Genomic DNA, 16,230 nt, shown 5'->3' with positions numbered 1-16,230 from the left:
TGCCATAAACAAACCTTGCCTGGCTCCCTGCTCGGGCTCCGGAGAGCACGCCCATCCTCGCCGCTGTCCTTGGCTCTCACCGGTGGCGGATCCCCCAGCTGAGGCACCGGCTCCTTTCCTTTCTCCCTCTGCTTTAGGTAAGCCAGGCGCCCTCTTCCTTCCGGGCGCGACGAGGAGCAGAAAGAGGTGGCCCGTGGGGTGCTGCTGGGGCGCCTGGACTGCCCTTTGTGGCCCCGTGGGCTTCAAGAGCAAGCCCCCGGGAGCTGCAAGTGCGTGACACTTGGGGGGCTTTGGGGCGTAGGCACCGCTGGAGTAGGGGGTTCGGCTAGGGCAAAGAAGGGGGAAAAAAGACAGGTCCCCGCTCGTCCTCCCTCCAGCTGGGGAAGTGGCGTTGTGCGGGTCAGGGAGGGGGCGCCGGGTCGGCCCCGGGAACACCTGGATCGCGCTGCCCGGCGTCCTCCCGGAGTCACAGCTGGCGCCGCTGGCCGGGGTGCGCGCTGCGAGGGGGCGCAGGAGGGGCTGCGTGTGTTAGGGTGTCTGCGGAAGGCGAGACTGCACGCGCGCGTGTGGACGGGGGTGAACGGGGCTGAGCGGCGCCGGCGACGAGGCTGGAGCGGGCGTGGGTGTGTCTGGTTCCCACACTGGGCCGGGAGCGGGTGTGGATCGGAGGGGCGGGTGCCGATTCGTTCCCGAGGCCGGGGTGGGGTGTGTGAGACTGCGCGCGTATGTGTCGGGGGAGGGCTCGGGGTGTGTCACAGAGCGTGCGACACGCGCGGGAGCGAGAATCCGCGGGTACCGCTGGGTCGGGTGCGTCCCTCTGGATGGCCCGGGGTTGGCGCTGTGGCGGCGCGGAGGTGGTGGCCTGGGCGAGAGGGGTCGCGCGGGCATCTGGCGGCCCCTGCGCTGGCTGGAGCTAGGAGTGGCGTCATTTTCGCCTCCGTCCACCCTCCCCCGCTTTCCTTTCCTCTCCGGTCTGTAGGTCTGGCCGCTCCTGCCCTCCGGGGGGAAGAGCAGCTGGAATTGCTCGGACTTCCCGGGAGATCTCCGCGGTCTCTGATTCAGCATCGAGGAGGAGATTGGGGCAGAGCGTGTGGGATGTGGCGTGTGCTGGGGGAAACACGCTGTCACTGCCTCTGTCAAATTAGTAGCTGAAGCTGGGATTTAGTGGGTCGGCTCCTTACCCCCACCACCGCCCCCAGTCCCCCGCCTGTGGCCCTTGTGTCAGCCTTCCCTGAGGGTCCCCAAGCAGTACCTCTGTGTGGCTTGGAAGTGGGAGGTGCTCTGTAGCGCGTGGGGGAGGGAGGGCCCCTTTTATTTTATGCTCAAGAACAATCCTTCCTTACAGATGTCCTGGGCACTTTACCTTGTTTGGTTCCTTTTAGCTACTGAAAGATTGAAGATTCAGACGTCAGCCAGTGTTCATGCATGAGGGCTGTAGACACCCTAGTACTGCCCATCAGCCATACTTAAGTTCTCCTAAGCCGCAAATGAACATGATATGTCAATACAAACCCCGTTCTTGCTATGGAGCTGCAGTTTCAAGGCACACCTTCCAGCCTAGCCTCCTCCTGTATAGAAATTCTGGCGTCTTTGCTGAGTTTCGCAAATGTGCATTGAAATAACCGAGGTACAGAGAAGGAAAACCCCAGTGCCTGCCTTCCAGGGGCCTGCTTTCCAGGGGCTTGCCAGCTGGCAGGGGGACATGCAGGTGAAGGCGCAGACTACAGTTCTGTGCAGTATGTGCTGTGGCTGTGCCAGCCCCAGGCTGGGGGGGCACAGGGTGGGGGTCGAGGGAGGGAGAGGTTGCCAGCCAGCTCTGGAAAACTTCCAAAGGGATGGTGCTGTAGTGCGAGGAGCCATACATGGGTGTGCCTCTTGTCTGTGACTTCTTAGCTTTGGGAGACCTTGTCTCTCACTAGAGGGTAAGCAGCTCTGGGGTGAGGAGGAGGACTGCCTGCTTTGCCCAGCGACCTGGCACCTGGTCCAGGGCCTGGCATATAGGAAGAGTTCAAGTACTACATTTCAGTCAAAGATGCACCTTATGTATGATGTTGGTCAAAGCAATAGGCCAGGTGACTGGATGTTCACACAGTGACGAAATCACCTAAGAACACATTTCTCAGAATTTTTCTCAGCTGTCAAGCATCGCTTGACTATATATACCTGGAATGAATTAAATGGTTCCTTCCATTCTCCCCATTCCCTGTGATTCAGTAGGTGGAGTCCCAAGGAGGTAGTGGACCGTATGGATGGAGGTATGGGATTTGGCTTTTGAAGGACCCTGGAACATCTGTTAGGGTCTCCTCTCCCAAGGGAGCTCTCTTGCGACAAGCAAATCTGAGATTGCAAACCGTTGGTTCGATCATTTGGAATGGAGTAAAAAACTCACACAGACCTGGTCCAACCTCTTTCTATTTTATAGATGGAAACTGAGACCCAGAGAAAGGGAGAGATGTGTCAAGGCTGAGCAGGACCTACACCTCACTTTCCAGACCTCTTTCTGGAAGTATCATGGTCAGGATTAAAGACAGTGAACAGGAAGGGTCCGGGCTTAGGTTTTGCCAGTCTGCTATGAAGGGGCACAAAAAACCTGCATCTTCACTAAGTTCCTGGTGAGGACACCCTTGAAGCAGAAGAAGTGGAATGTGGATGACTTTTTAAAATGTCAGTCAGGTGTTCTTGAGAGATTAGCCATATCAATCTAGTGAGACAGGGACCAAGGGCAATAGCCCCGCTAGGTGGTCTTTGACTGGACTGGGTCACCCCCTCCAGGATAAATGGCAGATCTGAACAGAGTTGGGGGCCCCTGGGGGTGCATTGAAATCTGCTGGCCTGAGGTTGTCTCAGCATGGACCCAAAACAAAGACTGCATTGTGTTTTTCTGGTGTCCCAAAGCTGCAGTTCTTCCTTGGGGTCTGACTCCAGAGATTCCGATCCAAGGTGTGACTCAAAGACCCTGTGCCTCAGAGAGAAAGCTCCGATGATGACTCAGCATCTAAGATCCTAGCAGGGAGCAGGGCCTGACTCCAGCCTGGAAGGAAGGGACTGGAACCGGGCCGTAATGTCTCTCTCTCTCCAGATCAGCTGTGGTCTCCACTCATCCTATTTAGTCTTTGCAGGAACCCTGCTTGGGTTCTATCAGATCCATTGAATGGATGAGGAAACAAAGGCCAAGAGGGTTTCAGGACTTGCCCGTAGCCACGTGGCTGAAAGTGGGAGAGACATTAAACCTGGAGAATTGAACTTCAAAGGCTTTGCTCTTTCCCACAACAACACGTTGGGGTGCCTGGAGAAATCGGGCTAGAATGAAAAGTACAGCGAGGCAATCTGGAGCCTTGTGCCTCAGTTTCCTCTTCTGTAAAATGAGAATGACGGACTGTCTCATCGGGATATATAAGTATAAACTGAGTTATTCCCTGTAAAATGAGAACAGTGGGAAGTACCACGTAGGTGTTTGCTGTTAGTAACACTCACAAAAGACATTCTCAAGGCATCTCTGACAGCCAGTGTCTGGCTGCCCATTGCCTAAACCTACCCAGGCCTGTGCAAGTGTCTACAAATGCTGCTGGACCCAGGTTTTGCATTCTGGGGTTCTTCCAAAAGCTAGGCTTATGTAGATTGCATAAAAATGTCATGGGAACCTTGTCTGAAGTACACATTTCCAGGCCCAGTCTCCTGAGATTCTCATTCAGGGGGTCTGGGATGGGCATTGTTTCAAAACTCCTTGGGAGGGCTTGAGGGTGGAGTATACTGAAGGCAGCCAGAGTTGAGGACCGCTGTTCCAGAATGATGCGGGAGAGAGAGAGGAGGGAGTGGTGGCACATGACATACCTTTTTGGTCACCCTGTGTCCTCAGGGTCAGGCAGTTCGTGAGTGCTCGATAATTAGCTCTTGTCTGGCTAACATGCCTTGGGGTTCAGTGCTTCACCTCATTCAATTGAGGTAGGAAACACTCTTCCCACTTCTCAGATCAGAAAACTGAGGCTCAGGCAGGTGAATCTCCTGTCTAGAATCAAATGAGCAGGGTCCAGATCAATGTGAGCCACCCTAACCTTTTCCAAACTTTGGTATTGCCCTCAAAGGCTGCCCAGCCCCTCTGAGCTCGTCTTTTGAGAATGAACTTGGTTTCCTGAGCTTATTTCATTCAGGCTGCCCTTCCTGCCTCCCTGATGGCAGTTTGGTCCAAGGCTTGCTTTTCTGTTTGCTCTTTCTCTTTAAATTCGGAGACAGACAGGCTAGACAGAGCCTCCTCTTTCAGGCTCTGCTGCAGAACTTGGTCTCCTACCGTGTGCTGGCCCAGGCTTGCTGGAGGTGGGTGTGCAGAGGGGGTGGGGGCACTGAGGCCTGACCAGAGGGAAGCTGCAGAGGTGGAGGACCACGATTGGGTGTAATTGGATGTCAGCGTGGAACCGAGTTCTCCAGAGTGGGCACCATCTGAGAAAAAAAGGTGAGGAGTCTGCTTAGGCACTCTAGAGTAGGAACGGATAACAAAATCGGGTCCACAAACAAGTCTCTTTTTGACCCAGAGTCATTGACTTTCCCGTCTAACATTTATTAAAGACCTGTCCACCCCTGGCCTGCCTGGGCTCCATCCTGGCTTTTTCCATTAAGTGGAGTGTTCCTCCAACTGAGTCTCTGAGGCTCGTTAGCAGTCTGGGGACCTCAACTGTTCTGCTCAGGAGCTCATATTTTATTCTCTAGGACTCCCACCCCCCAAAGTCCATGGAAACCTTTATCCAAGTATAAATCGTTAAACCCACACAAAGATCTCCTTGAAGAGAGGTGGGGGAAGAGGTCGCCATATTGTTCCCCCATCTCCACCCCTGGCGCCACCGCCTTGGCTTTGAGAAGGGTCAGGTGGGTCTAAAGACTCTCTCAGCTGGAAATCCTCACCTCCTGTCCTTTCTCTTTCATAGTCATGGAAGTCTCCTCCTTTCTGCAGAGTGCCCCCTCTGGCTTTCCCCTCCTGCCTGGGAGGCTGGGTTGGGCACCCTTCTTGGATCACACTGGCTGTGGTTGTCTCTCTACTTTTCCATTTCCCCATGAGAGATGAGAGCCTGGCACTTAGTAGGCACTTCATTAATGTTGGTCAAGAGGAAATCTCCATTCATGAAGGAAGTAGCCTGAGCCATCTTGTGCAGGAAAGACTCGAGGACCATTCTAGAGCATGGAAGCAGCAGGACCGTTTTGGGGAAGGATCTTGTTAGTGTGGTGAGCATCTGATCTTGAGGACAAAGGGCTCTGTATGGAGAATCCATTTCCACGTCCTATGCTAACACTGGCTCCATTTGTGTGATTTCAACAAATTATCTCAGACCATTCAGTGCAGCTCACGGCTGTCCCACAGATTCACAGAATAAAGCTCTAATGTGACCAATGTCCTCCTTTGGACTTCCAGTTACTTGGCGTGTCCCCTTGGATGGTCGTCTTCCCTTTGCCAAACAAATTACTGTGAGCTGCCAGAAGGCCACTGAGAATCTCCAGGAAGATCCTGGTTGTACTGCAGGGAAGGGGGGGCGGGGGCGATGACTGGATTCCCGACACCTCCCTCTTCCTGCTATTGTGTTCAGACACTCTCTCTGACCTCCCTGGTTCATGGCGAACACACAGAAGTTCCAGGACTGGGGACTGGGGTTGGCCTTCTCCTTGGCGATTCCTTTTCTATTTCGATCTGGAACAATTCATTGATGCCTAATGAGTTTCAGGCTCCATGCAAAGCACAGGGCCCTTGAGGGATTCCTAGTCTGGTTGTGTTCTCCACGTGACACTTGGACTGCTTTATTGGGTCTGATCACTCCAAGACTTTGAGAACCCTATTCTTGACTTCCCTTCCCCTAAACTAGGGATCTTTCTTGAAGGCCCAGTGAACCCACCTGTGTTGTTTGCTAGGGAATGACATAAAAAAAAAAAAAAAATGAGAGTTAGGGCTGCCAACTTCCTCACCCTCCCCAGAGTCTTGAGTTTCAAAAGATCCAGAAAACACCAAGAGAGCCCGTGAACTGCATTGTAGCTTGACCTCAAAATCTCTTTCACAAAGAAACAACAAAAGAAAGTATCCACAGTAAGGCAGAGTATCCTGGGCATATCCCAAGGCAGTTTTCCTTGAGATTAATGCAGAAATGGGACTGTTCTCTGGAACTTTCTGAGGGGTTGCTGTATTTGGGGAAATTACTGCCAAAATAGCACCAGCACACATTGATTTTTCCCCTCTTTTAAAAATCTATTCTATAAAGAGCCCAGTGTGCTGGAAAGAACACTGGCTTTCAAGGGGCTCTGAAACCAGGCATGTTATTGAGGGGACAAAATCTGGGCCAGTTGCTGTGATGACAATCGATGTTGGACTCGTCAACCATCCCCTCCTAGTCTGCTTTTCTCTGCTTCGCATAAAGACTTCAGGAGGCTGTTTTCTGCTCTCTCTGAGCTCCACACCTGCATCCACAACAAATGAGTGAGTTTTTCATCTGCCGTATCAGGAAGGTGCTGTTGGGAAGAGCTGGACTGAGAACCTTCTGGGTGTTGCAAAGGGAGAATACAGAAGTCTAAGATGTGGATTTTTCCAGAAGCTTGGGTCTACTCCAGTGGGTCAGTGATGACTGTACAGGGTGGAGGGAGAAGCATGGGACTTCCCTAGATGACCTCCACATGCCAGTAGCCTCACAGTCACATGTGGCCCATCCTTAGAACATCGTACTTGGACTAAGGGCATCAGCAAGGTCTGTTTGTATATTTAGGGCAACGTGAGGTCATTGCCAACTCTCCCCTTTAAGGTTGCTTTAATCTATGCCAGCTTGATGCTTGCAGACTTGGGCACATACTTTACCCTCTCTATGCCTCAGTTTCCCCATCCATTAAGTGAACATGGTGGTGCCTACCCTCTAGGGTTGCTGTGAAGCTCAGAGAAAGTACTGAGTTTAGAGCCCAGTTAGCACCATAGAAGTTCTTTTTGTTATTGTGGTGCATCTGTGTAGGGTTTTATTGTTACCTACCTGTGGCTGCCCTTCCTGGGGCAGGTAGGTCCTGGAGCTTCCAGAACATGGGTGTTTTTCTGCTGGATGGCCCTGCAGCCCATGCCATGGGAATTCTGGGGACTAGGAGAGTTTGCCCAAGAGGGTGTGCAAGTGGGTCCTTCTAGATGGCCCGAGTGAGGGGAGTGGCAGAGTCGGAGGGAGGCTCCCCACCCTAACAAACAGGGCTCTAGGCTAGGAGAAAAAGAGGGACTTGCTCCAAGTTGCATGGCTAATCTGGCTGGAGCTGTGCTCGGCAGGGCCCTGGGAAGACCCCTGTGAGCACAGCCCTTTTGTCTTTGTGAAGCTCTTTCCAGCCCATGTTCCCATTTGTCCCATTTGTTTTAGACCATGTGACAGCCATAGGACAGACACTGTGCATACTTTACAGATAGAGAAACTGAGGCCCAGAGAGGCAATGCCTTGCTCAAAGCCATGTAGCAAGAAGGTGGCAGGATTCCATGCCCTGGATACCTAAGCCTCTGCAGACCACTGAGGCTTTTGGGGAACCATAGGCTCTATGTGTCCCCCCCAGTGCCCCAGTGGCTGGTTAATGATTCTCATGTGGTCTCGGATTGCCCAGGATGCCTCTGCTTTCTGCCTTCCCAGGCCCTGGGTCATGGTCTTTTCTTCCTTGGGCAGATCCTGGCCTTGGCTTCCCCTGGAACTCATGAGTTCCAACTGATGGCTGACTGTCTCCTGGGTCTGTTGAATAAGAAGGTGTTTGCCCAGCCCCTCTTGGGCCTTCATTACTCATTGACTCATGTGCTAATGAGAGGAGACCCCGGGGTACATTGGGTCCAATAGCTGGAAATTCACAGGGCATTTGCTGAACAGCTTCTATGTGTCCCCATCTGTGCTGGGCCACTTTGCAACTGACAGTGTGTAAAACACAGGCAGTGTCCTCCCTCATGTCCCGATGCAACCAGGAAAGGAAAGTACACTGATTAATTAAGCAGCTATCTGCCTGATTCTATGTGCCTTTGTTTAATTTAAGCCCTGCTGCTGCTTGCTGGGAGCAGGAGTTATCTAGCCCGTTTTACAGATAAGTAAGCTGAGGCAAAGTGGTTAGATAGCATGTTTAGGATCACAGAGCTAACACATGGCCACGCTCGAGGCTGACCTCAAGCCTTCTTCCTAGCTCCTGGCCACCTTTCCATTCTCTGATGCTGGTTGGAAAGAAAAAGGGGTGACACAAGGCAGTCTGGCAGGTGGTGTTGTGATCAGAGCCCTGTGTCTGGTGCTGAGCTGGGTTATAGCAGGAGACCTGTCCTGACCTCATTCCCTGTCTGGAGGGGCTTCTATCTGTGTTTCTTGTCTGAGAAACACGGGTTGGCAGGCCTGAGCCATCTTCCCAGGAGGAGCAGGGTGACCGAGAGTCAGACTGCTGGGACCCCACCCGCTGTGCTGTGTGTGGCCTTGTCCTGACACCCCATTTGTTAAATGATCACTGTGGCCCTTTCTGGTCCTGTCATTCTGTGATGATGACTTTCCACAAGGCAGTAGAGAGATGGGGGCTGTAGTCTGGTGCTGACCTCCAGCCCAGAGAGAAGGGGCCTGCTGCACCTGCTGAGCCAGCAGGCCTAGGGCCGGCTGGGGGCGACCCCTGGGATGGCACCACTGAGGGAACCAGGAGTGGGGGCGCTGTCCAGAGCTCCCAAACCAGGTCACTTCTCACCGCCCTTCTTCCTGGCAAGGAAGAATCACATGTGCCTGTAAAGCAGTGTCCTCTGTTGGAACTGTGTCCCTAAGTGAGCCTTATACTCTTGGGGAGGTGGCTGAATCCCAGAGAAAAAGTGTTCTGAGGCAGCGTGTGCTGGGTGAAGAAGTAAGCGTGTGAGCGGTGACAGCTCCGTCCCGGCCACCCCCCTGCAGCTGGTTGTGCGAGTCCGGACAGTCCTCAGAACCTGGGGGCTCAGCCGCTACCTCTAAAAAGGGATGGGCCGTGTGTGTGTGAGAGAGAGAGAGAAAGGGAGAGATGGTGTGAGTGTGAAGTCATCCAAAGCACCTCAGCTTTTTTTTATGCGAGTCCGGACAGTCCTCAGAACCTGGGGGCTCAGCCGCTACCTCTAAAAAGGGATGGGCTGTGTGTGTGTGAGAGAGAGAGAGAGAAAGGGAGAGATGGTGTGAGTGTGAAGTCATCCAAAGCACCTCAGCTTTTTTTTAAAATCTGTTTTTACATGTCGAATTTCCTTATAAGATTTCCCCTGGACAAAAGCTTCTGAAAAAATAGTTTGAAAAGTTCTTTGGTTGAGGCATCAGAGACGGGATCAGGGCAGGTCTTTGACTGGCCCATGGCAGGGGAATTAAGTGAGAGCAGCTGCCCTCTCCCTGCCCCTCGCAGGCTGACCACATGTTGGACCAGCAGCTGGCTGGGTTCGAGGGGCAGAGGGCACCAGCAGCCCTGGGTGTGGGTAGCCTTGGTTATTGCAGGGCAGTGACCTACTGATTAGGGCAGACCTGCTGGTGGGGGCCTCTTCACCCCACCCCCCATGATATTTACATTCACTAACATGCAGGCTGCCCCCAGGCCTGCAGTCCCACTGTCCCAAAAGACAAATGCAAAGTCTGCTCTGCTTTATCCAGTCTCCTGCAGACCTCAGAGTCCTAGGACCTTACTGGATGGCTCACAGTCAGTTGATCGATTGTTTTGGATACGATCAAAACTGTCCCTAGACATTGCTGAATGTCCCCTGGGAGATGAAATCATCCCTAGTTTAGTTTACATAAACACTGTGATGGTCCTCAATAGCTTCACTTCTGGATGTCCCTGAGGCCCACAGGATGCAGACGGGTCGAGGCCAGATGAAGCCCTCTAGATCCAAAAAGTAGAAGTACTTGACATTTCTAGGAGACTCGGCCATTTTTCAACCCACTGCCACGAGTGGTCTGGGAAGCTAAGGTGTAGGAAGATTAACAGGTATAGGGGTGTAGTAAAGAGGTTTCTCCTGGTGCGTGTTTAGAAAACCACACAGGCTGAAATTGAACTCTTTTCTGTTCTGAAGTTGGAGGAGGGGGGCCATGGAGACTAACGTTATATTCTAATGTGATCGCAGTTTCTGGAAACCAAGGAGGGATGAACTACAGCACCTGCCGAGTCCATATAAATGTAGATTGTTTTCGAGGTGTTCCACTCATGGTTGAACAACAATTAAACGTGAATTTAAATAAAAGCACTGCTGTTAAGCTACATTGTACATATGTTCAGCAAATGGCCTCGCCTGACCGTGCACCTGGTACAAGTGTTAGGAGCTAGAGGGGCGGGAAGAGGACACAGGTGCCCGGTGGGGCTCACTGGAGGGGCTCACCAGTGTGGCTGAATAAGGCCTGCTTGAGCCCACCCAGGAGGATAGTGGGAGACCCCCACCGTCACCCTTGGGTTCTTTGCTGAGCAGAATATGTTAAGAAGCCCCTCGGAAATGTGAAGTCCTTGCACTGTCAGGATGAGGGTGGTGTTGCCAGGGCCCTTGGTTTCTGGAAGGCTCCCTAAGCTGTGTAGGCGAGTTGTCCCACGGCCCGGGGTCTCGGGACCACAAATATGCTGAATTAGCAAAGCTAACAGACCCTGGCTTTTCAGGCTTCCTGCCTCCAAGCTGGCAGCTGCCCAGGAATGCTCACAAATATAAAACTGACTTTGTTTTTGGAATGTTCTGGAGCATAGAGTCCAAAAGCTGCATAAAGGCATTCTTGTAGAGCTGGTTATCTACTGGGGAAAACCGTGCTAGGGCCCCAGACCAGAGCATCCCGGTGGAGGGTGGACTCTGCCCACGGAATGCCATGTGTTGGCACAGGGGCTGGGGGTGGATCGGGGGCAACCTCTAAGAGGTGTTCACGAGGTTCTTGTGGGTTCAGGGAGCTGGGTCTTCTGAGGAGCCCTGGGCTGGAATTTCAGAGGTTTATGCTGTCTGCCATTACATCCAAGGGGCCCTGGGCACCTCGGGGCCCAGGCTTTCACTCTGGAAGGCAACAGCATGAGAGCCTTGGAAGGTTGTTTCTCACTGAGTTTTCCAGTTGAGAAGATCCGGATCTGTGCACTAGGTGGGTGGCCTGGGCGCCTCCCTCTTGTCACTCCATCTCTCCTGTCCTTTGCTGCTACCTGTAACACTTAACTTTCTTCTAGGTTTTTTGTGCCTCATCCCAGGTACTGGTGGGCATTTAATTTTCCCAACTCAACTGTTGACCCATAAGAATAAATTCTTATACCTCCAGCTCCCCTATTAAGCTCAGTAGATGTCACTGCCCTGTCCAGGCCTTTTTCCCCAGGGAGTTGATTATGACAGTGCTCCAAGCCCATCCAAACTCTGTTCCAGTCTAGTTTTGCAGCCCTCATCTCCTGGTCCTTCTGCATCTGTCCCACAATAGAGCCAATGGGGAGCCCCTCTGGCCCACGGCTGCTTGCCCACCCCCCTGCTTTGGCTCATGAAGTACTTTTTGTGTTGAAGTTTCTTTTCCAAAATGCTGCTGCACATTCAGGGCCTGTCAGACCCCGTGGCCTAAGGTTTCCCCAGTTCCCTGTTCCTCTTCCCTTTCAGCAGGTAGCTGAGGGTCCTGCACAGAGGTGGCTGCACGTGTGTGTGTGTGTGGCCACCCCTCTATTGAGGTTAGTGGTGAAGATGAAGACTATACCTTGCCTGCACATGGTGGGCATCCTTTGACCTCATGGGGCACTAGGTACAAAGGGCCTCCTTGTTGGCTGTCATGCACTGTGTGAGAGGTGACAGCTGCTGGGCAGAGAGAAGATCCAGCCTTTTTTGCCCTTTTCACTCCTTAGTCTCGGATTTGCTTCCTTCAGGAAGTGCTGACCTGGACTTTGTCTTCTTGCAGGCAGGTGACAGCAGGGTCATGTCTCGGGAGCTGCAAGACGTGGACCTCGCCGAGGTGAAGCCTTTGGTGGAGAAAGGGGAGGTGAGTGGAGATGCTCCTGGCTATCCCCCATCCTATGTGCACATGTACACACGCACATATGCACACATGTGTACACAGCATGCACACACACACGGGCATATTCACATACATGTGCACATGAACACAGCATGCACAAAAACATGCATGCACACATGCACATGTGCACAGACATGCCCACTGCTTCCTTTAATGTAGACGGGTGGGAGGCATGGGATCAATCCCAGCTGGGCCTCTCCGTGCTACAGCATCGCTGGCCTGGCCCCTTGCCCACCTCTGTCATCCTTTCTGCCCACACCTCGCTACTCTCATTTGGAAAGTGAGAGCGTTGAACCAGAGGCTCTCTAAGCACCCCCCATCTTTGACTTCCTGTGGTTCTAGAACATGCAACATAGAGCCCAGTTGCCCATGGGTCTGCCTACCCAGAGCTTACCAAAAGCCACACCCTCTGGGGCCACACTGCCTGTGTTTAAATCCTGGCTGTGACACACTTTGCCACTTTGTGTCCATTGGCAAATCCTTCAACCTCTTTCTCTCCTAGTTCCTCATCTGTAAAATGGTGATACTAAAACTTAAAGTCATGTGGCTGGGTGAGGATGGAGTTTTAATTCACATGAGGATGTTCTGTTTTAATTCATATGGAGCAGTAAGAACTTTGCCATGGAGGAGATGGGCAAGGCATATCAGCTTTTGTGGTTGTTAGTGATATCTTTTTGGTCAAACCTCTGAGGTCAGTAGAGGCCTTCTGCTGGAAACAAAGGCCACAGCCCTGCAGCCTGGGCTGGCATGGCTCATCCTGGGCTGATTGTTCTGATGACAAATGCGGCTTTACTTAGCACTGTTGACACTGTGTTTTTAAAGCATGTTCATGTCCTGATTCTCATGGAGCTTCGTAACTGCTTATGATATATATATATATTTTTTTCCTTTTTAAATGTGGAAGCTCAGGCTCAAAAGTGAAGTTACTCTTAGGCCAATTGAGTGCTTTAAAAAATAATAGTTAATGTGTGTTGATCACGTTCTGCATGCCTGCCTCTCAGCTAACCATATTTCACCTGGTCGGTGTAGGTATTTGACTCTGTGATTGTCCCCGTTTTACAGAAAAGGAAGCTGAGTCTCAGAGAGGTTAATTTGTCCTTGGTCACATAGTTAACGAAGTGTGGGGTGTAGAATCAATCCCAGGCTGGCCGATTTTGGTAAATAGACTATTCATTTAATTTTCTTTTGACTATACATGTGGCTGCTGTTTTAGGTTCATAATGTCTTAGACTTTTCATTATAAATGTGTGAGGCAACTATGTCTACTCCCATTTGGCTCATAAAGAAACTGGTCTCAGACAAGAAGGGATTTGCCCAAGTTCATCCAGATGGTTGGCACAGCTCGGGTTAGAAACCAAGCCTGGGGAAGCTGCAGAATTCTTATTATACTACACTAAGGATCTGCAAACCTTTTCTGTAAATGGTCAGATAGTAAATATCTTAGGCTTTGCAGGCCATATGATCTCTGTTCTTTGCCATTATATCGTGAAAGCAGCCATGGGCAACGTGTAAGTGAATGAGCTTGCTGTGTTCCAATATAACCTTATTTACAAAAACAGGGAGTGGTTCATAGTCAGCCAACCCCTCCTGTACATTGTGCATACTCTAAATCTATTTCCTTTTCACTCTGGGTCTATGGTACAGTCTTAAAAAACACTCAAACAAACAAAAAACCCCTAGGTAGTACGAATACATATCAACATTTTTTATCTCCCCTTTTTTCTATTTCCTTTTCACTCTGGGTCTATGGTACAGTCTTAAAAAACACTCAAACAAACAAAAACCCCTAGGTAGTACGAATACATATCAACATTTTTTATCTCCCCTTTTTAAAAATCATATGAAAATAGTATACCATGCCTTGCTTTATTCATACCTTACTTATTTCTTGGAGATGTTTCCAACAGCAGTCCATAGAGCACTTGCTTTTTTCTTTCCAGCTACATATGAGGGCTCTTCAAAAAGTTCATGGTGGGCCGAGCCCGTGGCGCACTCGGGAGAGTGTGGTGCACTCGGGAGAGTGTGGCGCTGGGAGTGCAGCAGCGCTCCCGCCACGGGTTCGGATCCTATATAGGGATGACCAGTGCGCTCACTGGCTGAGCACGGTGAGGCCGGTCTCAAAAAAAAAAAAAGGACTAAAAAAAAAAAGTTCGTGGAAAAGAAAAAAAAATCATATTATCATTCAATTCTGTTTTTTCATGAACTTTTTGAAGTATCCTCATAGCACCACCAAATTTACTTGACTATGCCCAGTATGTGGACACTTGTGTCTTTGCAACCTTCTGTGGTTACAAACAGTGCTGCAGGGTATTTGCACCATTGGTGTGTCCTGCTGGTATCTCATTTCATACGTGTGCAGGGGCGGCCACTGGTGAAATTCTCAGAAGTGGCATCACTAGGTCCAAGGGTAAATGCGTTTTAAAACACGTTATTTATTTATTTCAGGCAATCCACTGATATCCTTAGAAAATTTAAGAGCTTGTCAGCTCCAAGTTACATGCTAGTCCATCTCTAAGAGGATATTTACCTTTTTCTTCAAGGTTTAGATGGAAATACATTTCTTCCAATTCCCTAGATTGCCCCAGCAAATGTTTTTTTTTTTTTAAATTAGGCTTGCTGTTGGGAAGTTCTTTGTCATGTCTATCCTCAATCTGGACTGCTGCTGCAGACTCCTTGACAGTTTGAAGTTTGGGCTTACACAGAATGGCTTTCCCCACTCCCTCCTACCAAAACACACTTGGGCGCGCCTGTGCGCATGCACGAACACACACACACACACACACACACACACACACACACACACTCTCTCTCTCTCTCTCTCTCTCTCTCTCTCTCTCTCTCTCTCTCTCTCTCTCTCACACGGCATAGATGTCAGCCGCCTTTGCTTCCACCTGAATCTACCAATTCCCTGATGTTCTTATCCACAGCCCAGGAAGTGTGAAGCTATTTTAACCCCCAGCAGCAGGGCTCTGACACCGTCTGGTCTTCCAGCCCCTGCTGTCCTAAGGGGCTGCGTTCTGTTTCCCTCACCTCTGTTGCATTTTGCTCTGCTCAGCTGTCTCCTTTCCTGGTGGTTGGCAGTGGGTTAGTCTGGGGTTCAGAGTTTAGAGGGTATTTGGAATCCATCTCTGGGTTGGGAGGAAAACATGCCAGCAGCATCTCTTGGAAATGGCCACCTAAGCCCCAGTTCATCCTGTGAGCTACACGTTCACCACTGCATAAGAGACGAGGACCCTTTCTCTCTCTTCCTGATCCTGTCCTGCCACTGACAGCTCTGGAGAAAGATGGAATTTGGGCAGAAATTCAGAATTTTTCGATTGAGGGAAATGTTTAGAGGTCTCCAATTTCCTCTTCCCCCCCATGAGAAATTGCATTTTAATCCAGTATCCAGATGACAGCAGCCATGAAAAAATGTAAGGAGGACAATGACATGGACATGGTGGAGACAGGAAAACCAGTTAATAGCCAATGACAGTCCTGTTATCTCTCAAGCTTGTGGTCACTTTAGACCTTCAGATCTTTCTTTACTGAAGCTATTGTAAAAAATGAATTCAGCTAATGTGTTTACTTTTCTGCTGAACTGCTGTTCTTTGAGATGGAAAGGAAAGCCTTTCTTTGTAAGGAATTTAGGAGGCCACGCAGAGAAGGGAGGGTAGATACAGATTCAGGGCGTGGAGAGGGCTGTGTCCCAACATCCTTTCTCCAACCAAGGAAACTGATGAAACTGACAACCTCTCTTGTCTCTCCACAGACCATCACCGGCCTCCTGCAAGAGTTTGATGTTCAGGCAAGTAGAGGATGTGGCTTGCTTGCCTTCTCCCTTCCTGCTTCCCTGCCCCATCTTCTCTCTTTCCTCCTTTCCATTGGTTTGAAGTATATTGTTCTCCAAACGCTGGGGGCGAGGAGAGAGAAGGAAGTCCCTCCCCACACTCAGATGCTGCTCCTGGGCAGGAGCCGATTTGAGTTCTGGCCAGGGAAGCAGGAGCCAGTCACTCGGCATGAAAGCAGCACAGAGACACAGCCCTCTTCAGCCTGCACAGCTGGGGCATGTTCTGGGGAGAAATGGCAAGATATTGGGCGGGCTCAGACCCTGCAATGGGAGGGAATGGAAGCAAAGGCTTGCTGTTCTTGGCTCTGCCTGGGAACGTGACACCACCTTCTCTGTGGTTTACTGGCCCAGGACTGAAGCGCGTCCATCCCTGCTCAAGGTTGGCGGGAGGGCTAGGGGTGCGTCTTGAGCTTTGTCCAGGAACGAGCTCTCAGGAGAGCGGGCTGGGCTCTGTCA

General features: G+C 51.0%; 1 protein-coding gene across 2 annotated transcripts in view; it reads left to right on the top strand.

Annotated features, from left to right (window-relative positions):
• The first annotated feature begins 15 nt into the window (after positions 1 to 15).
• NDRG1 (N-myc downstream regulated 1) overlaps positions 16 to 16,230 on the top strand; it is a 55,267-nt gene continuing 39,052 nt past the window's right edge. For both annotated transcript variants that reach the window (XM_008585413.1, XM_008585414.1), the window contains exons 1-3: positions 16 to 137; positions 11,829 to 11,909; positions 15,697 to 15,732. In XM_008585413.1, coding sequence (XP_008583635.1) covers positions 11,847 to 11,909; positions 15,697 to 15,732 — 99 coding nt within the window. In that variant the 5' untranslated portion in view covers positions 16 to 137; positions 11,829 to 11,846. The remainder of the gene's footprint in view (positions 138 to 11,828; positions 11,910 to 15,696; positions 15,733 to 16,230) is intronic.

Source organism: Galeopterus variegatus, unplaced genomic scaffold (genome assembly GCF_000696425.1).
Source record: "Galeopterus variegatus unplaced genomic scaffold, G_variegatus-3.0.2 Scaffold3564, whole genome shotgun sequence".
NCBI lineage: Eukaryota > Metazoa > Chordata > Mammalia > Dermoptera > Cynocephalidae > Galeopterus > Galeopterus variegatus.
This window is presented reverse-complemented; position numbering and strand designations above follow the sequence as displayed.